General features: G+C 39.4%; 1 protein-coding gene across 3 annotated transcripts in view; it reads left to right on the top strand.

Moving 5' to 3' along the window:
* The window catches only part of KIAA0586 (KIAA0586 ortholog), a 78839-nt gene extending 51361 nt beyond the window's left edge, over positions 1-27478 (top strand). For all 3 annotated transcript variants that reach the window (XM_063290471.1, XM_063290472.1, XM_063290470.1), the window contains 2 exons: positions 3330-3417; positions 27103-27478. In XM_063290471.1, the coding sequence (XP_063146541.1) occupies positions 3330-3417; positions 27103-27248 (234 nt within the window). In that variant the 3' untranslated portion in view covers positions 27249-27478. The remainder of the gene's footprint in view (positions 1-3329; positions 3418-27102) is intronic.
* The last annotated feature ends 249 nt before the right edge of the window (positions 27479-27727 follow it).

The following is a 27727-nucleotide window of genomic DNA, read 5'->3' as shown; positions in this document are numbered from 1 at the left end:
GGTCGGTATTGTCCTCTTCTCCCCAGTAAGCGTCCCAGCCCTCTTCCGGTGTCGCTGTGGCCACGGTCATTCGGCGGTGAGGGGGCGGCCCCGGGTTGGGTGGTTTGGGGCTAATTTTCGGGGCGGGCTTGGGCGCGCTGGTCGGCGGTCGGTTGGCGAAGCAGTCCGCCGTCTTGTGCCCTAATTTGCCACACCTCCCGCAGGGCTCCCGGTTGAACTTCTTTTTAGGGTATATGGGGCCGGCCATCCCCCCGTGTGGTGCGGGTACCTTTTTCCCGACGTAGTTTGTGTCTTCCGTGGTTGTCATAAGGAAGGTGCGGTGCGCGTGTTCGGCTTTCCCCGCGAGGTGGATCCACCCGTGTAACGTTTCTGGGTCGTCGCGGTAGAGGGCCCATTGGAGAACGTCGCGGTTGAGCCCCTTTTTGAAGATTTCCAGCAGGGTGGTCTCAGACCAGTCGCAGACCTTTCCCGCGAGGGCTTTGAACTCCAGGGCGTAGTCAGGGACCGTGCGTGCGCCCTGTTTAAGTCTCTGGAGTGCGCTTTTCGCCCGTACTTTGGCTAGGGGGTCTTCGAAATAGTTTTTCATCTCGTTGATGAAAGCAGGGAAGGTGGCGAGGGCGGGGGAGCTGGACTCGTACAGTTGGACGTACCAGTCCGCCGCCCTGTCTTGGAGTTTGATTGCCACGGCGCCGATCTTGTCGGCCTCGGAGTCATAGGAGTGTCCGTGCCTCCCCATGAACTCCCTAGCGTTGGTGACGAAAAACGAGAGTTTTGAGGGGGTCCCATCGAAGAAGATGGGGAAGTCCTTTGGGGCCCGGGCGTTTTGCGCGGCCCCGCCTCTCGCTTCCCGGGATGTGGTGTCGGCCGCCTGTGCCGTCTGCTGGCTTTCCGCTGGCTCGTGTGGGTTCGGTGCTTCGCTCGGGGTGTGGGCTTGTGCGGGGACGTCATTGGGTGGCGCGGGGGGCATAAGCGCCTGGAGCATGGTCCGGAGTTCCGTCAGCTGAGCCCGCATGGCCGCGAGTTCAGCTCGTGCCTCCTCGTCCACAGCCCGCACCGCCGCTGGGGCCGGTTCCGTTGGCGCGTCCTCGGGGGGGGGGGGTTCATCGTCCCTCCGCCGCGGGTCCGCTTCCTCCTCCGTCTGATGGGTGTCTCCGTCGTCCTCCTCCGTGTCGAGCACCGTGGGGCTGTCGCTCCACGCCCGTTGCTGGGGTGCGATGTGGGGCGCGGGGTCCTCCGCTGGTTTCGGAAGTCGTGCTGCTCCCTCCCGCGGTCGGGTTGCCTCCGTCGCCATCTCCCCTTGGGGTTGGAGCTGAGGCTCGGGTCGGGTGGGGCGGGCGTCCATGGCTCCGGGAGTCCGCGGTGCCTCTGGCCTCGGTCGGTCCTCCTCTGTCTCTTGCCGCGCGGCTCGCCCTCCTTGCCCGCGCCGTTCCGGCCTCATCTTGCTGGTCTTCTCGCCGTCTACTCCTCCCGCGGCTCGTTGTCGTCCGGTGGGGCTCGGCGAGGCTGAGTTTATGACTCTCAGCTTTATGTCATGCGCTGCCTACCTCTGAATAACGTTCAGACACTGGGTTGCAAAGCAGGCTCTGGTTTATTTCAGGATAGGTACAACGTTGTTAGAAAAAGCTGAGAGTGACAGGAGCGCGCCGGTGCGGGGTTTAAATACCCCGCGCCGGTCAGCGCCCCCTCGCTCTCGGTCACGTCACCCCCCTTTGTCCCATGCGTTGCCCTGCCATTGGTTGAGGGTTTCTAGGATCGCCCATCCGCAGGTTTTCATTCTTCTGCTGATTGCTTTCAGCTGGGCGATCCCCGTGGTATTGCTGCTGATGGCTTGGGTGGCTCCGTGATCCGTTTATCTATTGTTTGTTAGCCGTTAGTCGTTGTGGGTTGATGGCTACTTAACTTGTACCCCTTCACCTATTTCCTTGTCATTGTCATGAGTGCCATTGCGCTGATTACTTTAGCTCAACGGCACTCATGACACTCAGGGTTTGACACTCTCTCCACTAACATCTACATGAAACTGCTGGGTGAGGTCATACAGTGACACAGGGTGAGGTATCATCAGTATACTAATGATGGCCTCTGGTCAGCCATGTGATGCTATGGAGGTTCTGGAGACTGGGGGGGTCTGGATTGGGAGGAACAGCTTAACCCTAGCAAGACTGAGTGGCTTAGCGTGTTAGGCCCTCTGGATTCCAGAGATTTTCTGTTTTAGTTCTGGATGGAATTACCCTACCCCAAATAGAACCAGTTCACATTTGGGGGTCCTCCATAACATAGATACGTTATGGATCTGGGATTGATGAACAGGTTGCAGCCATTGCTAGTAAGTCTTTTGCACAACTTTATCTTATGTGGCAGTTGTATCCTTTCCTGGATCGGAAGCACTGTTCACAGTCACTCATGTCTTAGTCATGGATTACTGCAGTGTGTTCTACATGGGGCTACTCTTAAAAACCATCCAGAAGCTGTAACTGGTCCAGAATACAGCAGCATGGACAGTTAGGGGCACACCTCAGTACACCCATGTAACACTTCTGCTTTGCAAGCCGCACTGGCTTTCAGCATGCTTTCAGATGCAATTCAAATGCTGGCTGTTACTTACAACGCCTTACATGGCATGGCATTGGGTTATTTGTGGGACTTGAACATGAGATCCAACAGGAGAGGCACGTTATGGGTCCCAACTAGTGAGACCCAGAAAATGGGCCCTTGGAACACCGAGATTACCCCCGAGATTCAACTTGCTCCAAACCTGCCAACTGTTTGGAAAGCCTTAATGACTTGGTTGTGTTCCCAGGGTTGGGGATCAGGAGGTTGGTTTGTGTCCAAGAGATGTGGCTTTTGTTGTTTTGGGTAGTGCCTTGGCAGCCATTTAGGTGTATATGTGTGCAGATAGATATAGATATAGATATAGATATAGATATAGATACGTTATGGATCTGGGGTTGAACATATTATTGCCTGTGTTTTTTAATGGTTTTATATGGTTTTAGCCACTCAGAGTCACTTTGGGCAACTAAATAAATAAATAAACCATATGTGGATTATTTGCAATTAATTTCTTCCAGTATATTTTTTAAACTTACCAGTTAGCCTACATTCTTAATATTTTCTCATCCCCCACCCAATCAGATCTAGCCCTGCTTAGCTTTTCAAGATCAACCCAATTTAGCTAAATGCTGCCACTGGAATTAATAAAGTAAAACTAAAGAATGGTCTCAAAGGCTTAGCATAAACAAGGTTTTTTTGAGTGGGATGGGCGGTGATCTCTTTTGAGGGAGATGGGTGGTGATAATCTTAACATGTGTTTCATAACTGACATACAGATAAAGCCCCAAGAGGTACTGCAGGCAATACCAGTGAATTCCAGAGTCATCTGTGTGAAACCAAAACCCAAAGTTACACAACAGAAAGGTAAATTATTCTGTTACTATATTTGAAACCTGATATCCTGGCCCATATTGAACTCAGATTTGGGGGATGTGGGTGTTAAGTTTAAAATAGAAGGCTGAGTATATTTTTGTCACTCTTTTTAACACATTGCTCGAATAGCCAAAAGCGGGTGCTCAAGGTAAGGAATGGATAAATGGATGAAGTGAAAGTCTAGTAAGATGCATGGGAACTCTGGCCAGAGAGTTCCCAGTTCTCTCCACTCTGAACAGGACTTCTAAGCAATCCAAGTCAGAGGGAAAGGTCTTTCTAAGGCATTAAAGAATGAGTTAACTTGGTTTAGAGCAACTAAACTCATATTAAATACTGTGATGTATTTCATATCTGAGAGCCAGTCTGATGTACTGGTTAAGGCATGAGGCTAGAAACCGGGGGACTGTGAATTCTAGTCCTGCCTTGGGCATGAAGCCAGCTGGGTGACCTTGGGCCAGTCACACCCACTCAGCCCTAGGAAGGAAGCAATGGCAAACCAGTTCTGAAAATCTTGTCAAGAAAACTGCAGGGACTATCCAGGCACTTGCCAGGAGTCAACACTGACTCAAAAGCAGCACCGAAAAGAAAAAAAAAATCATATCTACTTGTATGTTAGTTTACCTGTCTTGCAAGCTGTTAAAATTCAGTGGTATAGATATTGAGAGAAATGCCAAATTGAGATTAAAGGATAGATTGCAGACCCATGTTTCCTAAATCTGTTTTGAGATTTTGAGTAGAATTTTTATTTTTTTCAAAGCTTCCTGAGGAATGTCAATGTAGATGTGTCTAGCAGTGTATAAGAAAACATATATTTGCACTTTATATAGCTATACTTGTCTGAAAACTGGGATTAGCAGTGGCTCCCTTGAATGATCCCTTTTGTAGTAAATCCACATTTGTGCTGGAGAGCGTATGAAGGAAGTTTTAGCCAATCTGCTTGTATCTGAGTTCTTGACCACAAGATGGCAGTGACCTGTGCTTATAAAGGAGGAAGGGTGGAGGTTTCTTTCTCCATGTGTTTCTGAAGAGAGTTCCTCTTCTTAAAAAATGAACCAACAAAATAATTCCTGATGCTAATGGTTGTTTAAGGGATAACTGCTTTGCAGTAAATGTCATATAAAATAGAATCTAATTAGACTGCGATGTAACAGGATAACTGGAGATGCTTATTATTTTATGGTAAGGTGAAGTCTTATAACCATAGACCAGTTGGGGATAGTTTCAGATTTTAGCACTTTTCAACATCATAATGTGCTGCACTGGACATGCAGGGGGTTATCCTGAAATTGGTAAATGATTAAGAATGATTTTGCATTCAGATAAATTATCGTGGAAATATGTATTTTATTTATAGTATATTTATGGTGGAAATATTTATAGGACATTCAGTATAGTAAATACTATTTATTTAATAATATAATCCATGTGGACTGTGGGCAGCATATACTTGTCTGTAAGTTTATAAAGAATGAAGTACTTCTTGTTTGAACCAAAACGTGTGTGTATGTGATTTTTTACTTTTTTGATGTTACAAATATTGTAATTATATTTACTCTAATATTTTTGCCTGAATGGTAAAGTTGAGGAAAACTACTTCAGGTACTAAACCACTTGAGAAATTTATCTTTAAAATGGTCTGAAGATTACCTTGCGTTCACTGAGAATGCAATACAAGAAAGCAATTTTTTTTTCCTTTTTTGCGTAACCTTTTTTGTGGGGGTGAGATTAATTTTCAGATAATCTTTAATTAAGGATTATCTTCCTTTTGGATAGATATGGTTGTACTTCTAATAAAAATATTTTGTATATACTTTAAAAATATATCCTCACATGGAAAGTCAAAATTCAATAACAATATGTGTGTATGTGTGTGAGAAATATAGCTCTGTGTGTGTGTGTAATTTTTGTGTGTGTGTGTCTGTGTGTGTGTGTGAGAGAGAGAGAGAGAAATATAGTATACCCCAGTACTTAAAAAAAAACAATCTCTGCTTGACAGGTCCTGTTTTCTGTACTTTTTTTTTAATGCTGTAGCATGTACAGTGATTAAATGTTTCTATATATTCTAAGTATCAGCACTCTCAAATTGTAGTATAAGTAATATCCAAAGTTTCACAGGCCGATAAATTTAGTTAATCTCTTTTTGTATGTTTTACTCCTCCATGATACATAGTTACATCATATTAAAGAGAAAGTTTGGTGTGGTTAAAGTGCTGGACTAGAAATAGGCAGACCATGAGTTCTAGTTTTCCCCTAACTGGTGATCTGGGCCAGTTATTCTCTCTCTGCCCAACCCACCTCACAGGTGGTTGTGGGGAAAATAGGAGGGAGCATTATGTACATCATATTGATTTATACAATATAAAGGCAGGATATAGCTCTAATAAATAAAAATAAACGTCAGTGCTGGGTTACAGAAAAGGATTCAGAACTCTGTCCTTTATCTGTCACATTTTTTTAAACCTTGGATCTTGTGAAAATCTTGCTTGCTACAAGAATCTTGATCATTGAGCCAATTTTAATATTGGACCAACTTCCTATACCAAATATCATATGGGTTCTATCAGGCAATAACAGTAATTGTTATTTGGCATTTAAAACTGTTGGACCTACTTTGTCTGTATTGCTATCTGTGTATATGTTAAAGGAGAAATCTTTAATAAATTATTAAAGCAGTGTAGCTGTAGTGATGAAATGGATGGTCAAGAGAACAATCTGTAAAAGCTTACAAGATTTCTGTGCAGTACTGAAAATAATTGGAAGCTAATGTGTATTTGCAGAACTCATTTCTCCAGTTAATAAATTACTTGTTTAGTGTTGCAAAATACTTTGCTGTGTTGTCTTGTCATTAGTCAGAAATTACTCTAATGAATTACAGTTATTTTAAATTCATACCAGATGCTTCAGCTGGAAATAACAACACAAACTGCAAAATTCAAATCAAAATTGAAAAAAATAATTTATGGGATAATTTTCTTTGAATTTCTTTTGATGTGTGCTTTTGAAGGACAGGATGATGTGACAAAATATGCTGTGTTGTTTGAATCAAATGCTTGCAGTATAATAGGAAAGTCAGGGGAATCATTAGGTCATACCAGGAAGTAAGTTTTGGTTGGTACAAAACTGGCTGAATCAGAACCTGGGACAGTTCCTATGGACTGGAAGAACATAATTGATTTCCAAGACTCAATGCAACATAGGGTCTAATCACTCTCAGAAGCTTAAGCAGAGTTTGAAATAGTACTGAGATGTGTTTAAACGGCCTTGGATTATGCCCTATCTTGAGGTTTCCTAAGAGGCCAAGCAGTGTTGAAGACTTGATGGACTGATTTAACAGTTCTTAAATCTAAAAACTTGAAACTGATAATTCCATATCCAAAATCCAATAATTTCTTCCTCAATGAGGGTTTTCTCCCAGATTCTAATCACCAAAGATTATGGAGCCATGAGACACCTAAACTAAGTAAATGATGTGAGGGAGAGCTTAGAACTGGATCAGCTTCATAATTATTTCAATACCATGCATATTCAGTATTCACAAAAACAAATCACCAACAAAGCAAAAAGTAAAATCACATTTGAGCTGAGCTCAACCCTGATGATTTACATGGACCTAAGCCATGTAGTTTTCTCGATATGATATAGAAGTGCTTTGCTGTTGCCACCTTCTTATTTCAAGATGATGTCAAGACTATTACTGCTTTTTCAAAAATTACTCATTCATTCTACTTATAACCTGCCATAATCTGCTAGAATTCCTGGTGATTAATAAACGTATGTAACATAACGTGTCCACAGTAAGTATAAATAAAGAATCGATAATGGCATAACAAGATCCCAGACCAAAATAAAAATCAACAATAAAACAAAAAAACAGATGGCAGCCGCTCACATCATGAAAGTCGTTCAGAAGAGCTCTAGTGTCAACATCTTCTGAAACCACACACCAAGGGAGTCAGTTTGCTCTTAATCAGGTGGCCATTCCAAAGAATGTGTGCTGCCACAGAAAAGCAGTGCTTCTGCACCTCTACCAACAGCCAGATCAATTTGGTCTTGGAAATATATGGGTGCCAAGCCATATAGGACATTAGAGAGTTGATAATACACTATTTAAAGAGCAGTTGAAGTATATTTGGAGCACCTTGTGTTAATTTTAAAAGAACCTTCATGGATTATTATTTTAAACATAATTTGAAGATTTTACTTTTTCTCATAATATTTTAGCAATCTAGTTCTCTTTCCCACTCTCCCACCTCCCCCAAACACTTATCATTAGCTCTGATGATAGAAAAAAAAATACAAATAGGGTGCCTGTACTTGATGCAAGTGGAGCTTAGATTAGGGGAAAGGATTAAACACCATCTCCACAATGTTTACTTTGATCAAAGCTGGAGCCTCCAGCAATTACTTTAAATGTTATTTTTTTTAATTGGCAGAATCAATTGCTGATCTCTCACATTATATGTTTTGTCCGTAAGCCAATAGTCCACCACTACTTCTTATAGCAGTGAAATCCATAAAGTAATTATAAGTCAAGTTAAGAAATACTTCCTTTTGTCTGCCTTAAATCTATTATTCAGAAGATGATTTGTATGTGGGTATAAATGGAGATGCATCTGAATTTATATCTTTACAAAGAATTGTCTAAGCTGTCCAACTAGCTGATTGCCTCTTTGCTAAGTGTTTCTGGAAGGTGTTTGGCAGAATCCTGATTGAAAAGAGATGAGAGATGACAGTCAGCAAAATCTGAAAACTGTGGTGCGACTTTATGCTGAACAAAATATGTGCATATTTTTGCCTTTCAGAAGGTCATTCAAAAGGTGAAAAGGAAAATGCAAGGTGAAAAACTAGACCAGGTAGATAAATTTCAGCCCTGGAGAATATTTACTAAAAATGAGGAGTTGGGTAGAGAAACTTTAATACATGCAGATGCTTCCTACTTTGTTATATGGAAGTGAGAGTTGGGGACATCAAGAGAAACATAAAAGTTGAATTCAATGGGAATCGGTTACTTTTAAGAGTGGAACAAGAAGAGATGGGGTCATGAATGCATGGATGGTGAATAAATGTGGATTGATACCAGTATGGAGGAAGTGAGTTGGTTGGGTACCATTGACAGAACAAATGATGAAATTCCAAAACAAATATATACAGGAAGAACAAATGGGTTGAGAGTAAAGGGAAGATAAAGTTGTAGTCAGATAGAGTTGATGAGATCCTGAAAAAAAGAGAGGTAAGAAGCTTAAAGAAGGAAAAGGCAGTATATGAAACATTGTGTGGATGTGGTAGAAACAAGGATAGTTTGCTAGGATGGAATAGCCTTATGAATGGTGTTGATGTAAAACTGTTTTCACAGTGTTCTCTTTTTTTCTCAGGCCTTTAGTAACTGATGCTGATGCTGGCAGAAATTGTTGCAAAAATGTGGATTTTTAGGTCAGCTACCCTGTAAAGGGTGAGATAAAGTACTTGAATGCTGAATCAAAGTATGAGGATAAAACAGATGCTTGAAAAGGGGAAAGGAAGAAAGGAGGATTCTGTCAATAGAGGCATAGAAAAGAGAAGATAATTTTTCTTATCTGCCAAAGATGATGTTAGGGATTTTATCTAAGAAAGGCTTTTTTTTTTTTTTTTTTGCCAAAAATACAATTGCTAGTAGCTTTTCATGGGGCTCAGAAGCTTACCAGGAGGTAACTAGAATAGTTTTGTCTTCCTGATACTGGGAGCAACAACATGTACTTTATGCTACTAATAATTGCCACCATCTTCATTGAGAGAAGCCAAACAATCAGGCAGGGCAAGAATCCCACTGGCATCAAACTTGAGTGGTTGTGAATAAAAGCAGATAATGATGAGCTGGTGAGGCTGACCTGCTTTCATCTTTTCAAGCATTGGTCATACTGCATAAATGGGGAACAATATTAATGGTAAATAAAGGAAAACCTCACTGAGATGCTAATGACTGTATTTGCCCAAGAGCTGTCTCATTACCTTTGCCAAAGTTTCTCATAAATTAGAGCTGTCAGTCACAGCATGACTGCAGAAAATATAAAGCTGTCCTTAACTGCCCCCCTGGCTTAAAAGAAGCCTGTAAGTTGAATTTGTTGCTGGGTCCATTTTATATATACAAAATGGGACTATAGGCGAAGTTGCTTAGAAAAATAATATTCCCTGACTACAGACATCTGCATTTATCTATTTTAATAACTGGATAGCTGTTGCTTCTACAAAATAACAACCAATCTCCCAATCCCCATGGTGCAGATTCTCATGATCTTTTAGAAGAATTCTGCATTCTGCGATACAGTCATGGCCATGCATATATTTATGCCTCCATAACAAACTGTAATTCCTTTCTTGATGGTTCTAGATTGCATTCCTGAATTGTAGTTAGAAAAATCAATTACTTTCAACACTTTTTTTTGAAATGCAAAAGTGAGTATCAGTCTCAAAACAAATTTAGCCAGTAAAAATTTCATTTTTATAAATGAATTTATAATCTGGTGGGAAGAGGAGGCTTAGGTGTAAGAGTCTGTAATTGGAAACTGTCAGGTTCTCAGGCTTGGGCCAGAAAGGGTATGCTGTTGGGGTCAGTGCTGATGTTGAAAGGATTATCAGTAAGATGAGTGATGCTGGTGAAAGGATTTTGGTATCCAAACAAAGATTATTCCCCACTGAGATCTGTGGATATATTTTGTGGATCCCAAATCTTTGGGAGATTTGCTTTGCTAGCCCATCTGAGTTTGTCCTTTTAGTAGCTTTCCTTATTTTGGTGTCTCCAGACGTGTTATGACTGCAATTTCCACAATTTCCTGCCAGCAGTGTTGGTATAAGGATGGCTTACTTAACTGGTACTTCCCACAATTGCCACCAAAAGCCTACAAGCAGAGTATAACAGCAATAACTCTTTCCTGCTGTTACCCTCAGCAGCATATATATTCTGCTTATTATGTGATCTCTTCAACAAACTTTCTAAGTGACAAATGTAAAATTCTTCTTTAGCCTTCCAGAAGGCCGTGAAGACCTGACTCTTCCCCTAAGCATTGAGCTAGGATGTGGGTTGAGGCAGGAGGTTAATAGTCTGGCACCTGGTGGGAAGAGTTGTTCTGTTTTTGTTCTTGTTTTTATTGGTTGTTGTGAGCTACCTAGGATCACTGCGTGAGATAGGCAACCATGTAAGTTCTTTAAATAGATAAATAAATAAAGAAGCATTAAGGAATTGCTTATTAAGATGTACTTATTTATTACTTTTTAAGCCAGTAACCAGCAATAGCTCTTTGGGCAGTCGTACATACATATTAAAATTAAATACATTATAAATATCAGGTAGAAAAAAATATATAATATACAGTATATATTAGAACAGCATAAACAATGATTAGCATTACACAGTGACGTACCTACTGTAGTAGTCATGATTGAATAGCAGATAAAATCTCACTCCAACTAGTAATTCCTAAAATGCCTGTCACTAAAGAACCATAATATATGTCCCAGGCAAGCCTCTCTGCAGATGGTGTTACACAAACAGGGAGCTATTACTGAAACAACCCTTGTAATGTAGGGGAACCTGGAAAACCACCTCTGATGAAAACGTCCGTGTCCAGGTAAGAAAATATGGGAGGAATTACTTCTTCAGATCATTCAACCTCAAGCAGTGTTAATGCCAGCATTTTGATTTGGCCTACAGTGGTGCTTAAAAGTCTGTGAACCCCTTTGAATAGTTCTGCATAAATATGAGCTAAAATGTGATTTGTTCTCCACACAAGTCCTAAAACCGGATAAAGAGAACCCAGTTAAACAAATGGGTCAAAAACATTATACTTGTTCATTTATTTATTGAGGAAAATGATCCAAAGCTACATATTTGTGTGTGTACCTCTAGGATTATCAGTTCATTTGGCCGTATAGAAAGGTTTAAATTAACCAAACAAGCATTAGCTAATTTTCAGATACACCCGTAGTTTTCAGCAGCAGTGCCTATAATCATTTGCAACTCTTGCTCATTCTTTTGTTTTCAACATCTTATACTGTTAGCAACAAATGTAAGAATGCCAGCTCAGTTTACAGGTAAATATTTGGAGGGAAAAATACAGTACAATAATTTCCAAATTGTTTTCAGAGGCAGCCCCATGTATAATGCATAACCATCTGAGGAAATGCCAGAAAGTGAAAAACTACTCTACGGCTGCCTTTGTTCAGATAGGATCATATATCAATCTTATTGTAGAGAATAAAAAAGATGACCTTGACAGAGCTAGGCAAGATCCATTACCAAAGCAACAAGGTGAAAAACATGGCTTAAACCCAAGTAACACGGAAGGTTTGCGAAAACGTCTCAGACAGACACTTCCCTAATTCATAGGAGTATAAGAGGGGGAGGAGGTAAAGCACAGTCAGACCTGCAAGATACTTTTACTGTAGTCAATCTTAATAAGGGTAGTTTAGTCTTCTGAAGGAGTTTATACTTTGGTCTGCTCTACATCGTGGGACTGATGCTTATCTGGATTAAGTGTCATTTTATTAAACCTCATGTAGCCAATTCAAGACTGTTTTAGAACATCAGTTATCACAACTGCATTAGCTGCAAGAAATAGAGCTTAATGTTACTTAAACCTCTTTTTGAAACTGGTGAAAGCAGTACCCTGTCACCATACTTTGTGGCAACTAACTTCACAAATTATGCATTGTGTGACAAAAGTTTGCTTTTTTATGCCAAATCTTCTGACAATCAATTGCCTTGAGAGAAGCAGAAAATAATAACTTTCCCATTTGCGGCACAGTCCAGAGGCAGACCCTTCTTTATTCTTGCAGTTCATCTTCTAAAAAAGACAATTTATTTCACATAGAATGGGACAAAGTGAATTTATTTTGACCCATACACTTGCTGCAGTGTAACTCCTAGTTCTCACGCCTAGGGTTGCAAAAGAGGATGTACTAATACTGCATATGTAATTCCAACAATGTTGGCTAAATGCTTGTAGCACCCCATCGTTGTCAGACTGCGTGTGTTTTGTCCTATATATAATCCAACATCAAGCAGATCCACATTAGTTCACTGAAACACAGCACTTAACTCAGAAATCCATTTAAGATTTTAAGTAAAAGCTGTACCTATTTTGGTAACCATCTAATTGCCAGTGTTTCAGTATGCTGTATGTGCCTCTCCCATCCCATCCCTCTAAAGAATGATGGTAGTCTTCAAGTGATTGCTGTGTTTTTAGCAGGCCTTGATGGAAGTAAAAAAAACCCTAAATCGTGCTTTAAAAAAAAACCCAAGTTATTTATACTAACCTTCTCTGCTTTACACATAGTATCACATTTCTGTGAAAAAGTACATTCCTTCCATCTTGCTCTTGGCTGGGGCGGAAGGGAATCCTATGTATTGTATGTATCTGTGAGTATGTACTTGCAGAAGCCACATTCTGAACAAGGGTAGGACCAGGGCAAAATTAATCTTAATTGAATCTTTCCCTGAAAATAAACTATCGCAGTTGTAAAATCTTACAACAGTTCATCCTTATGTGCATATACCAACAACTGTCTCTCATACATACAAACACCAGAAACACCAAAATACACCCACAAATACATATTCCTCCAGCAGAAATAGCAAAAAAGAAAGAAAGAAAACAATGGTGATTGGAAAAGTGGTAGAGAAATGGGGAACAAAACCAGGTGGACATGTGGCAAGGGGCCAAAATAACTGGACAGGGATGGAAAGGAAAGGCCTTATTTCAGGCATGATAGAAAGGTTAGCATTCAATAGGCACACAGCCTCTCTTAAGCCTAATCTTCAAATGTACAGTACATTTGCTTTTCAGCAGTACCTCTGCAATCAATTTCACATTTTGTTGATTCAGACACCTTCCCCTTTATTAAATTATTAAAAGAAAAAATAATATTGTTTTCCCATCTAGTCTGACTTGCACACCAATACATTTCTGTGACAACTAAAACATATAGCTAAATATGAGCATAATGTAAAACCTTCAGTCATGCAAAGTACATGATACCTGTACTCTTCAATGTTACTATTGAATTCATCTGCTTTTGTACAGTAGTGGGAGGAGGGCTTGCTACTGACTGATTGGATTGTTATTAATATGAGAAAGAGTCTGATAGCAGCTTGTCAAATTAACAAATTTTATTAAAAGGCATGAGCTTTTGTGAAGTGCAGTTGACTTCATAGATGCATGGTCCAGCTAAACTGATATAGGATGTAAATTGGGTTCCCCTTCTTTCCTCTTCCAAAATTAATAATTGAGGAATGCTTTCACAGAAGGATCAACCTGGAAGTCTTTTTTTTTTGCACCAGGCTAGAATTTAAGTGTTTGTATTATAAATGTATGCTATATTAATTAATGTATTCTGCTTTATATTTATTATTTTTATGTTTTTAATACTTAAAATTGTATTAAGTATTAATACAGTAATGCCTTGTAATCCTCCCAAAGAACATCAGTTAAAGGATGGATTAAAATATAGCAAATACACAACGGTTGTTCAGCTTATACTAAATAAGAAAGTATGGATAAGGCAAGTTTATGTTTTGACTTACCAAACTGAAATACAATAATCTGAACTAGACCACTGTGAAACTATGGCAGACAAGCAGGAATTTCCAAGCAGTCGAGTTTACTACAGTTCACATGCACTAAAATCCATTTCTGATCACTTAATGAAAAATGTGCTCAGCACTGCTTAGAAGTAAGAGCTGACCCTTCCTGGAAATGTTCTGCTTTGTTAGGTACTTTTCCAGATACCTGGATTAGAAATAACCTATTTATTATCCTGTAAAGTTTTCATACACTAAGGTGTTTTTTGCTTTAAGTAAAATTAATAAATTGCATAGATATTGGAAGAGAGGAGGAAGATGGAGAGAGGTCTATAATCTAGAATGAAATGAATTAATCTAAGAGTTAGAAATCAAAACTTTGTTTAGTCTGAAGAGCAGCAGATCTCATCACCCAGAGCCACACAACTGTTTCTTGTTTTCTTCTATTCCGGTTGACTGTTGTGTTCTGTTCACTCTCTCTTGGGCAGTGGCTTGACTTTTGTTGAATGAACCCATTGTTTTTTTTTAATGTTGCCCATCAAGTGAGCCCCCATCTGGTTTGCATCAGACTGTTTTCACAGCCAACAACTGCTGCTTTTTCTATATCTTGACACTTAAGGGCCCCCATGCTATCAAAGCATTGCTGTGAAAATCTGTCTGGCTGGATTGGTGCAGCTGTGCCTCGGCAGCTTGAAGCTATTAGCCAAACAATGACAACTTAGAACTTGAACCAGTTCTTATTTCCAGTGGTGGTGTGTGTGAATGATGATCAGTACAGTATTACCGAACCTTACAACTCAGCTGTAAGGTCTACTTTCCATGCAGCTTTTACTTTTTGTATGATCTGTGTATGGTTTAAAGTTTTTATTATTATTTGCAACCATTCCCTGTATTGGAGACAACCACTTTTTCTAAAAAAGCAATGTGTAAGCAAGTATATGCACATATGTGCATATGTACAGAAGCTTAATATCTTGGCATTGTCCAAGGTAATACATGACATGGAACAATAAAAGGATTTGCTTCTTTGAATGATGATTATTGTTGAATTGCTAATGGGAATAAGGTTGATTTTCTTTTTATTCAGTAAATACAAGTCATGTGAAAGACTGTTTACAGGTGATGACTATAGGTAGGCAGCGTATATGTTCTATTTGAATTCTTACATGGTGTATAAGTAGGACCCCTGAGAACCTCTGCTTCCATTTTTTTAAAAGGACCTATGACTACTTAGTTTACTTTTTCATAACTGTATTTGTATCCCACATTTTCTCTGAACAAGGCAGTTTAAGGGGGAGGCTCCCCTAATTGCAGTCCCACAACTGCATATGATAAGTTGGGCTGAGCCTGAGCTACTGGCCCAAAGCTTTATGTTAAAGTAAGGATTTGAACCTGGGAGTTCCTGCTCCTGCTAACACCTTACCCACTATGCTACACTGGCTCTTGTGGTTTAAGGAATGTCTTTATAATGCCCAAATGCTGCCTATGAAAACTTTGAAAAACACAGTGAATAATAATCTGTGGCTTATCATTGTTTATTGTCTCCTGGGTCATCCCCCGAAACACTAAAAAAAAACCTGGTGATGTATGGAAAAGCCTCAGCATACTAGTTCTCCACATAATGAGAAGGTGGTCCTTGCAAATCCACTCCCCTTGATGTAATCTGCATTCTAGTAGGGTTCCCTCCTTGTATGCTCATAATGCAGATAAAAGAACTGCTTCCAAGATTCTTTCTATAGTGTTTGTTTGTCAACAGAGTTTCATAATACGTTTTAAATGCTACATTATTCTGTGGTTGTCACAGACAGAACCTTTAGGAATACGCAAGTGATCTGCTAGTCCTGATGCTAGTCCTGATTAGCATTCTTGGCTCCATCATCAAATGGCTTTGCTGAAGTTCTGGGGAAGGCAGCTAAAGAGATGCAGCAGAATTGTGCTGGGTTGTCAGTGTTCTTTATGATTTGTGAAAAAACTAAAAGGTATACTAGTAGTAGCCTCTGTTCATCTTAACAGAGAAGATGTGTGGGAAGAACAAGTCTATTTACACTGTACTTCTGTGTAAAGACTTAGAGCCACCCTATTTTTTTGAGAGACATTCCTTCTTAATTAACTAAACCAAAGCAGTTAAGTGGTCAGGGTGGCTACTGTGTTGGCCGTCTCATTAACCTGAAAGCTTGCAGTGGCTATGAAGGCACGAAGACTGCTTCCACTCTTTGCGTTTCATATGGAATCACCACACTGCTTTTACGGAGTCTCCACATACGCCACCATTCAGTCAGTGTCATCCTTGAATTTCCTTGGGGATCTTCCATCTTTTCTTAGATTTCAGGAACTCTAATATATTTCAGAAGCAAAATTTTATTCCGTGTCTGCATGATTTTTTTCTGTCACACTGCATTCTAGCCCTTTAAGAGTACAACGCTGATTTTTACAAATGAGAGTGGCAAAAACATTTCCGGGCTCTGCCCTTTTAGCAGTAGGGTTAATATTATTACAATTTAGTAAGCCATTTGTTTGTTTGTGATACTTGTCAGTATTTTGATTTTTAAAATCTGGGCAGGTATCCTGGGTATGTCAGTACTTAGCATATACTTCTAAGTTTGTGGGATGAGGGCAACAGTATGTTGGCTTTTAAAAGAGTTTCTACAGTAGAGCTCATAATCAGACGGTAGGAGCAGTTGGATATGAACTCCCACTGGGGGAGAGGGGCGGTAATATAAACCTAATAAATAGATAGATAGATAGATTTGGGCTAGGGAAGACTAAAATCTACCGTGTGAAGTTCCTTAGCAAGTGGTATGTTAAAAAACCTAGAGCAGTGTTATATTGTGCAAAACCATTAATTAACTTCTTTTGTTTTTATCTATAAGCCACCTTGAGAGCCAACAGCTGGATAATGGGGCATGTCTATGTGTATATGTACACTTAGGTGAAATTCTAAAAAATCTGGTGGGATGCTCTTTATTTTGCAGTTTCGGTTCACTTTATTGTATTAACTCTTTTGATATTTAGCCCAATAGACTCCTGGCAAAATGCTGAAAAAGCATGTGAGGTGCTGACTTTTCACACCATTAATTTCTTCACGTTATCATTAAAGTATCATTTGCCATAATTTTAGAAAACCATCTTGTAGATAATCTGGGAGAACGTTTTGCAGCATTAGACATGGAAATAATTTTCTTTCTTTAAAAAAATAGATTTAAAAAGAACAGAGAAAATGACAACAACTAAGAAAACGGTGGGGGGGGGGACATAAGCATACATCTTTTATGTATGTAAAGAAGTATGTATATGCATATGTATATGTATATATAATGTGTGTGTGTAGGTAGTCCTCACTTAATGACTGCCCTGTTTAGCAACTGTTCAGAATAATGACAGCACTGAAAAAAGTAACTGTCTCAGCATCCCACAGTCATGTGATCAAGGTTCGGACACTTTGCAGCCAGAGGGCATTTATGATGGTTGCAGTGTCCTGCAGTCACGCGATCACCATTTGCACACTTCACAGTCGGCTTCTGACAAGCGGAGTCATCGGAGAAGCCAGCAGTAAAGCCACAAGTCACATTCACGTGATATCTCGCTTAACGACTGTGTCACTTAGCATTGGAGTTGCTGGTCCCAATTGTGGTTGTTAAACAAGGACTACCCATATATTTTAATTGTGTATGCCATCCAGAGTCACATGCAAGTGAGATGGGCGACTGTATAAATTCAATAAAGAAATAATCTCTCTCTCCCCCCTCCCCCCAAATGGCCTGTTCCTAGATCAGCTAATTTTGCATATTACCTAATGCATAGCCATTCCCAAGTCAGATTTTAAAGAGAAGTAAAGGTGAGTGTCATCTGCATACAGATGCATACCTAGCTCCCAAATTCCTGATGGAACTTTGTTTCATATAGATGTGAAATAGCAGCGGGGAGAACTTCTTCTGGTATCTAGCAGCATATTTGCCAAGTATCCAATACTACTCTCTGAAACCATTCCTGCAGATCGGAGCAGAACTTCTATAACACAGTATCACCCCAACTCACAGAAAGAAACGTCCCAAGAAAATGCCATGGTTAAGGGTAGCAAAAGCCACTAAGAGATCAAGCAGAATCAACAGAATTGTACTTACTCTGTCTCCTGCAGGAGTTCATGTGTCAGGGCAACCATGGCCAATTTTGTCCCCAAATCAAGCCTGAAACCAATCTGGAAATAGCCAAGCTAGTTACGTCCCCCAAGAATGTCTGCAGCTGTATAGACACCACTTACTCAAACACCTTATCCTCAAAAGGAGTATTGTGACTGGGCAGTAATTCGACAAATCCTCTCAATCCAGGAAGGGTTTCTTCAGGAATAGATAATCCACTGCCTCCTTTAAGGCCAGTAACACCTCCATCACATACAAAGTTGTTCATCACTGGATCCACCCACTCAATCCCCCTTTGGCCAGATCAAATAAGCCGAAATGAGAAGGACTCAAGATTTTAACTCATATCCCACCAAATCTTTTTTTTAACTTCTAACTAAATTATTGAAATCTGAAATTGATGTCTTTAGGCATTACACATGAATCATTGGAATAAAACTATAAGCTTATTGCTGCTTTAATCAGTATGCCAAAACTTGGTTATTTTCCAGATTCCCTGAATGTCTAGGGAGGTTAATACAAAGTCTTCCCTGGCGGAAGCAATTTGTTGCACTTATATTTATGATTTTGCAGTTCCTTAAGATCTGGAGAGGTATGAATAGTAAGCTGAGACAATAAAAGTTCCAATTTCCTATTTAATTTTTCTTGCTTTGGCCTTACATTTTTTCCTCTGTGCACCGTACAGTATGATTTACCCTATCACATATGCCTTGGATGCATCCTGTTCAGTAACACAAGAGATGCTGAACCTTGATTCTTACTAAATGATTTTGAAGCTTGGCAACCATTTGTTTTTAAAATCATTGTCATTTAGCCAGGAAGCATACAAATGCCAGGTACTCTTTATTTCAGAAAAAAAATTCCAGTTGCCAGGATACCGCAACTGGAACATGGTGAGATATTGTAGTTGTACTATTGTGAGAATCTTAAGCAATGATGAAGAAATGTAAACAATCCAAACAAAAACTGTTTCAGTGTATGGAAAAAACAAAAGGTATAGTTTCTCACTGTTGGATGTAAAAGATGCCATACATCATTGAGCATTAGATGTAAAAGTGCGTAACTTGGGGGTCCTCTTGGACTCACAGCTCCTGCTCGAAGAACAGGTGGCAGCCGTGGCTGGAAGGGCCTTTGCACAGCTTCGTGTTGTGCACCAGTTACGCCCTTTCCTAGATCAGGAGGCCCTTTGAACAGTCACTCATGCCCTTGTTATCTCCCATATAGACTACTGCAATGTGCTCTACATGGGGCTACCCTTGAAGAGTATCCGGAAGCTTCAGCTGGCTCAGAATGCGGCTGCGTGGGCTATTTTTGGTGCCCCAAGAAGGGTGCATATCACACTTTTGCTACACAAGCTGCATTGGATACCAGTTTGCTTCCGGGTCCAATTCAAGGTGTTGGTTATCACCTATAAAGCCCTACATAGCATGGGACCGGGTTATGTAAGGGACCACCTCTTCCCCGTTTCATCAGCCCCGTCCCACTCGATCGTGCAGAGAGGGCATGCTACGGACCCCGTGGATAAGAGAATTCCATCTGGTGGGGTCCAGGAAGCGGGCCTTCTCGGCAGTAGCACCTGCCCTCTGGAACATCTTGCCCCTGGAGGTGAGATTAGCCCCATTGCTCCTAGCCTTCTGGAGGAAGTTGAAGACCTGGCTCTGCCACCGGGCTTGGGGCAGGGAGGAGAATAGTCATACTTGGGGCTGGCTAGTACCTTGAAGTGCCCCTTCTATACAACAACTGAATGAAACCATAGCCATCTGGATTTTATTATATTTGGTAGCTCTGCGAAATTGTTTTATAATGTGTTTTATATTGAAGTTTTATTGTGTATTTATTGTTTTATATTGTAAACCGCCCAGAGTTCCTCCGCTCAGAGGAGATGGGCAGTGACAAATTTGACAAACAAGCAAACAAATGTGCTCGACTGAACTTGAAGAGAACTGAGTCTCCTAGAGATAAATCCAGCTTTCTAAACATGGTAATTTAAATGGGAACTATAATTTAGCATATTCATCTTGGGGCTGTCATGTAAACAATAATAATTACAAATAATCTTTTTTAAACTGAAAGTATAAAGTATTGATCAATTCACAATACTAGAAACTTGGCATTTGCATAGGTCCAACTTATGGAGAAACTCGATAGTACTGCTGTTATAGGCATAGACAGTGACTGCTTGTAGCTATGGAAACTCTTCCTTCTAGAGGTTCTGCAGAAACTAAAAATCAGAAGATTGATAGCATCGTTTCCAACTACAAATGTTACTGGAAGGCTTAAGCTTTCACTAAATACTGCGGATTTACACATTACAATCGTTAATTGATAAAGTACTGGTAATCTCTCATATCTGCATAATCAATCTGTCTTCCCCCCACCACACCCCAATTTAAATTCTACATCATTCTAGCCACTCTGTGCATCTGATGAAGTGACCTGCAGCTCACAAAAGCATGTATCTTTTAATAAAATTTGAGATAATAAAAGTTGCTACCAGACTCCTGATTTTTTGCTACCATAGACTAGCACTGCTTTCCTCCTACAGTGCAGAATCTAAGTCTCTGTGTTTGAGATGGCTTTTAGCAATGGAACTTTTAAAAAACATTATTATTTTGGGAGATTCAATTTGGAATTTATCTCTTTTAGGAACATCATAAATAGAATATTGCAATTGTGTCACTCCTTAATGCATTTGGAGGATTTTTGAAATAATTACTACAATTTGCAGAAATAATTTGGGTGCTGAACTAACCTTCATATAACTCTTACAGCAGATAGAGAACTCCCAATAATGATACTTCAATCTGTGTTTTTGAGAATCTATATTTTCCTGAACAATCTGCTTGTCTTACATCCTTGCCTATGTAATCTATCAAAGGAGAAGCATTTATATCTGCTTTCTGCTCACCTTTTAATTGCTGCCCAAAATCAGGTCTATCATGGCCTTCTTGTTCTAATCAAGCTACCAGCAAGATAGGTTAGTTGTGGTAAGGGAACATCCATCATGTTGTAATTTCTAATCCCTAACTTTCAACTGAAGTGGTTAATGTATTTCTGGGTTATACCTCATTAGGATGGCAAGCATGTATAAGGGGATATATATTCACATGGTTGCCTTTCATCTGTTTCCACGTATTTGTAATTTCCCTGAAAAAGGGCTAGAACATATAGGGCCTCAGGCTGAACCTCCATCTGTCCATACTGTTTTTGTTACTACCAACCCAATTAAGATATCATCCTCTTCCAAATATGATGGCCTACGTTTTTCATACAGCATTAAACTACATGGGTGGGGAGGATATGAATTCCAGTTCTTTGATCAAGTGTCTTATCTACCATTAAGCCACTTCTGAACAACAGTAGCTAATACTGTGAATCAAAGGCAAGATGAGGTTATTTTTGTTGTACATTTCAGTTAGCTGACTAATAATCCACACATTTCAGCTAATGGGGATGGGATCAGGCTGGATGTTTCAGCTCTTTAGAGCTTCTTCATCTTCTTTAGTACTTTTACATTACTCATTAGGCTAATTAGAGCGATCATTCCAGCAAGGATAGTATGGCTTCCCTTTTGGATACTCTTAGTGCTATCTAAGTTTATAGTGGTTGTCATGTTCATATGGAGATATGGCAAGCCTTGCCAGCATATCCTTAGCAATGAATTATGTGTTTTACAAAATAATTGTGTATGTAAATACAGTCCAGATGCTGATGCTTTAAGCAAGACAAAAAGAAGAGAGAAAAGAACAAAGAGGAACAAGGGCATGATTGTGTAAAGAGCAAAGGAATTGTTGCTTCTTTTCTGGAAGCATATAAAACATTGAGTTAGGAGGTTGCAGCTGTGTACTCAGATCTCCCAGGATCAGGCTTGAGACAAACTCATTGGAGGGCACTAAGGCATTGCACATGACAACACTCAAACTTTGAAGCTGGTATTCAACAAAGCCAAGCAGTCAGAACCTGGCAGTGGAAGAAACAAGTCACTTTTTCTGCCCTGTTCTTAATGGGAGATGAATATTGTGCTAGATACGTTTTTCCAGGTGTTCTTTTCATAGATTTCAGCCATTTTATTTTTTGCATTAGGTTGCAAACTTTATTTTATCTCTCTGCCTCCTTATATGTGGGGTTAGAAAATACTTAAAAACAGACGATAGTCACATCGGTAAGAAAATGCTGTAACCGCCCAGAGTCCCTCCTTTGTGGGGGAGATGGGCAGTAATAAAATTTGATAAATAAATAAAATAAATAACCTATATGGGTTTGTCTTATCTCTCCAGCAAAAATGTTTCTAAAAGTTCTAGATGTAGAGAACATTCCTAAGTAATAAAGAGAAAGCAAATTAAGTTGGGTGATTTTGGCAATGTGTGAGATTCAGGCTGTCTTCTTTCCCAGTTGATCAATGTAAATACTAATGGCAGAGCAGCCTTTATGTTAGTATGTCCATTTCCAGTTGTGATAGTGCAGAGTTCCCAATTCAGTGAATTCTGGATGTGCTGGACTTCCACTTTGATGGCCATGCTGGCTAAGAAATTATGCAAGATGAAAATCTAACATATCTGAAGGACATATTTGAGAAGATGGTGATAGTGCAGGGTCCACATTCATACAGTATATCTGGGAGGAGGAATTTTCCTTATTTCAAGACATCTTTCTCCAACCTGATGCCTTCCAGATATGTTAGACCATAATTCCTATTATCCCTAACTTGTTGTGTTGTCTGAGGGGTGGCAAGAGTTGTAATCAGACATATCTGGAGAGGCAGTAAGTTGGGGAAGGCTACTGTAGAAAGAAACCCAAACTGCTTTTTACTCTTTTAAAGTAAATCTGGGAAGAAAACCAGCATTTCAAAGCCTCCAAAGAGCAAAATCCTTATAAACATTAAGCAAGAGGCTTCCATGTTTAGGGAATCTCTAGGACTGGGCAAACTAATTTTGCATTCTTTTGCTGGTGGTATATATTTGATGATTTGAAGCCTTGAAACCATTAAACTAAATTATGTAATGCTCATAGATGATTCCAGTGTACGGAGTCATTTGCCATGTTAGTCATGAAAGCCGTCAATAAGTGCCAGTGATTTTTGTGCCTGGCACAATTTCATTTTGCTTTCAATGCTCCTATAATTCAACTGAAGCATGGATCTTTACTGCATTTTTGTCCTTCTCTAATTTTTAGCCTGGCTGAATGTCCTAAACCGGTGGCCATGTTATGATTAACAGCGTCAACCCCCCTGTTAGTGTGTGTAAGACATTATCAGATGGTAGTTGAAAGCAGGACAGGTGATTGAGGGAAACATTACAGTTAAGTGGCTGGGCAGAATACAGCAGCATCATATATGTCAGGAGCAAAGTGTTCTCAGTATGAACTGCTACAGCTTATTCATGAGCTGTAGCAGAAAACGAAACTAAAATCATGTGTTTCTTCAAAGGGTTTATTCTGTTGAAAAATACAGAGTCCTAAAGTGAAGTTTATTATGTAAAGATAATTATTTAGAGAAGGATGACACATTTAGTTGGCGCAGGACAGATTAAAAGAATAAAATAGGATGGCTAAGGTAGGCTTGGGCAATGTCGAAAGGAAGCACCCTAGCATCTTCCATACAGAAGCCATTTTCAGACTCTTCTCAAACCCATTATGCTGTGCTGCTTTCAAACATTTTGTGTTTCAAAAATGTCTGATTTGCCACAATGGGAGCTCTGAGAACAGGTGTAATTAATACAAACCAGGTGAAACCAATTTGAAGTTGAACCACTGGGCCTTCAGGGCTGTAGCGGTCTTTGGGTCTGAAGGTTGATGGTTCTGAAACAGAGTCTCAGCTGTTTTGAGAACAGATTTTCATGGAATGATAAAGTACAGTTTGTGTGGGTTTGAAAGAGAAAGCGGGAAAGCTTTTCTGTGAGCAAATATAGGACATTTTTGGGATGCCTGATAATATCAGGCCCTACTTGTTGTTATGTTGATGTTATTGATTTTCTGTGATTGAATTTTCCTTTGTTAATTATAAGCTGTGCTGATAAGCCTGATAATTACTTATAAGTCTAATTAATTAATTAAACAAATTAAACAAATTAATTCAGTTGCTTAAACCTTCACTTTGAAGGTTTTGATGTATTAATCCCACAAATGGGTATATGTATAGGCATACTTGCTAGCACCTGGATCCTCTGATCTCTTGTCTAATAGTCCTGATCTTCTTTTTGAGTAGAGGTACACTACCTGTAACTGTAGTGCCAAACAGAGCCTTCCAAAAGCCCTCCAGAAGTTGCCATCAGTGAACAATTTTTAACAAAATGGTAACCATATTCTATATAATTTTATTTAACTTTACATTTTAGTTACATCAAATCAATACTGTTTTTTTTCTTGGATCTATCATTTTTGGGGGGAATACCATCCTTGATATGCCACTCAAAGGTCAAATTTGGCCCTTAAACCAAAAAATGGCCTGCCCTTTGAGAAAAATCTGATAAGCTTTTAGAGGAAGCAGAGGATTCCCAGTTCAGAGTTGGAAATCTATTGATGTAAAATACATTTTTAAATTGTTAGGTTTAGTGCTTATAGCATTTTCAACATCTTGTTAGACTCTCTTTCTACATTTGCTTGAAGCCAAATGAGCATTTTTCAGTTTTCTTAGCTTTTTTTTTGTTTAAATGAACAGCCCTTATGTTGTTAGGCTGGGTGCTAACTGTGAAGAGTGCCATTAAGGATACATGCAACTCATCAGCCCTTCTGGCAGCATTGCTTTAAAAACCAACTTTATAAAACATGCAGTTGCATTCTGACATCTGAATATTCTTTTATGTTGTCCCAGCATCTAACAGCTGTCATTCAATCTTTCAAGAAAAGTACAGAAACTACAAAGAAGTAGCAAATAAAATTTGAAATAAGTCAAATTCTGGAATACTCCGTAGAAATAAATACAATAAAGATATTTGCCATAATAGATTTATTCTTCTCTTAAGCACTACAATTTTCTCTTGGGATCAGAAAATTTGTATGGTTGTTCTGAGAATGGTATACAGTGAAAATTAACCTTAATAAATGTCTGGGGGGGTGTTCATTATTTATGAAAGTCTGATAAATCAGAAAATACATAATTGAGATGACTTACGTCAATTTTGTGATATCATACAAATGATGCAAATTAGGTCCATTATATAATTTGCATAGTGAAATCATTATGAAAATGATATACATTGCAGTGGAATTTGGTTCCTTGCATATTGAGCCCATTGCACAGATTACATGGTATTGAGAACCCCATTGTATAGAATGATAGCCTGTTAGGTTACTGTTTCTGCGTGTTGAGACCTACATATTTTGCTGGATGTCCAAAAACACCTTAACATCTTCCAAAAGCAGCGGAAGATCTATTCATGATGTATAGGTCTTGCTGAAAAGGAATATTTAATATCCTGTCCTTGCCCTGGAAACATAGACGTATCTTGTCTCAAATCTCTGCTCTTCAGAAGATCAAGGAAAAAGATTCTCCTTGACCATGTTGGTATCCATTTACATGTGAACTGGCTGAAATGCCGAAGAGATCAGTTCAGATAATAAAAGCTGTCCCTTCTCTGCAGCTTGTGTCAAAATGAGAATGAGAGGAGAAAATGGAAGTATGTGAAAGAGACGCAGGGGGGCTCTGAGAGAGAATTGATGTTTCCTTCAACTTACTTCTCTTCAATTGTTATTTCCTTCAGCTGTACACACCATGTTACATCCAGCAGAATTCTGGATGTAGCTCTCGATAGCAAAAGGAAAAGATTGCCCCATCCTTTTCTAATATTTTACATTTGAATAGCATGCAGAATGTCACCCCAAGGTGTAAGAAACTTGGCTTTCTTGAGACTCTTAACTCTCAACAAGATTGGCCAGGAGTAGATTTTTTGGAGGTGTGCTATGGGCTGTCCAGGTGGACACTTTAGAAACTGACACCCATCTCTTGAACACAACATTAAAGAGAAGCTTCCATGTCAATTCTGATCAGCTAATTATTAGTCTCTGAAGCACAACATGGAACAGATTACATAAATCTTCTGCCATTGCACAGTCATGCTAGATAATTAAGCAAGGGAAGGGAAAAGAGTTTTCAATCCCTTTAGAATTGAAGAGAAAACACAATTTGCTATGCATATTAATGAGAAAGGAAGATTATAATTTTGCTTGCCTTGAGAGTAATGCAAACCAATCCAAAGACTGATCCTGGAACGCAACCTACGTTTTCAGATTCCTTAACTATCATTTACAACCATGAGCCTTGTATTAGCCAAGCTTACATCCAACCATTGGATATCATAGTGTAACAATAATTTTCTGTTCTGTGTTTGCTTTTAGGTACAGTTTTAGACAAAGGTAGCTAAGCATCTGCTATATAGAGTCAAAAAAGAGAGAGAGAATGATCTGTTTTCAGTGCAGTGGTAAGATTGTTCTCGTGCAGCCAGTATTAATACAAAAAGCCAAAAGACTATTGAATACACTTTAAACATGTATTCATTCCTACAGTGTTTCTACAAAACTGTGGTTTGAATTTGCAGGCTGGAACATAATTGGAAGCTATTATTTTAACAGACTAAATAAATCCATTGGCTGAATAAGGCTGCCAAGATAGGGTCCATAGATAAGATCTGATCTTTGGCTATTACAGTAATGATTTTAATAATCTATGTTACTATACTGAATTTCAACAATCTAATAATTGATTTTCAGTTTTGTATTTGGGAAGAGGTTTTTCCCACTTTTTTAGAAGAAAGAAATAGCCCTTCTAAGTGTTACTAATATTGTACATTGCTACCAGATGTTAATGTATCTAGGAAAATCTGAATCACAAATTTAGCTCCCTCTGCAAGATAGTCTAATGATTTTTTGGCAGTGGACAAACATGTAGGATCTCCGTGTTTCCTAAAATGAAGATGGTAAAGTCAGATGGCATTTTTCACATCTTGTATCTGGGTGACTTGGCCTGCAAATGACTAAATGTTCTCTCTGTTCCAGGGACAGAAGTCATACCCCATTTAAGTTCCCTTCCTGCACCAGCTAAAGTATCTGTGAAGGTACCATCTGCTGATATAGAGGACAAAACTCAGAGCCTCAGTTCAGTTCCTGGGAGTTCAGACTCTTCTGGGGCAGACACATTTTGAAATGTGCAGGTTTGTTCACCTGCATTGGCATTTGGGGGAGAGAATGTCGACAGATGTTTGTCTGAAAATAATGTGACAGGCTAACTTTTGGTGTAGAAATGTTGTCAACCACATTATGGAAGAGAATTGACTTGCCTTTCATCATCAGGATCTTTTTATATATCTGCATGTGTCTTGTGTAAAATACGTACAATATTTTTTAATAAAATATTTTTGTGTTTAAAGTTTAAGCCTTGTTGGGTATTGTTTCTTTGTTCATCATTTGAAATCACATGTTTGAGCAGAAGGGAGAATCAGACTGCACACTGGAATGTGGGCAATCAGGCCATTGGTCTTTCTTACTCTGTAATGTTTAAAATAGACTAGTAACAGATCCCAAGGGTCCCACGCCATACCTGGGGACTGAACCTCAGAACTTCTGTATGCTAGCTGTTGTTGAATTAGAGGCCTTTCCTACAACTGCAGTTGGACAAAGTTTC

The sequence above is a fragment of the Candoia aspera genome, chromosome 1 (genome assembly GCF_035149785.1).
Source record: "Candoia aspera isolate rCanAsp1 chromosome 1, rCanAsp1.hap2, whole genome shotgun sequence".
NCBI lineage: Eukaryota > Metazoa > Chordata > Lepidosauria > Squamata > Boidae > Candoia > Candoia aspera.
Note: the sequence above shows the minus strand (reverse complement) of the source record. Positions and strands in the feature narration are given on the sequence as shown.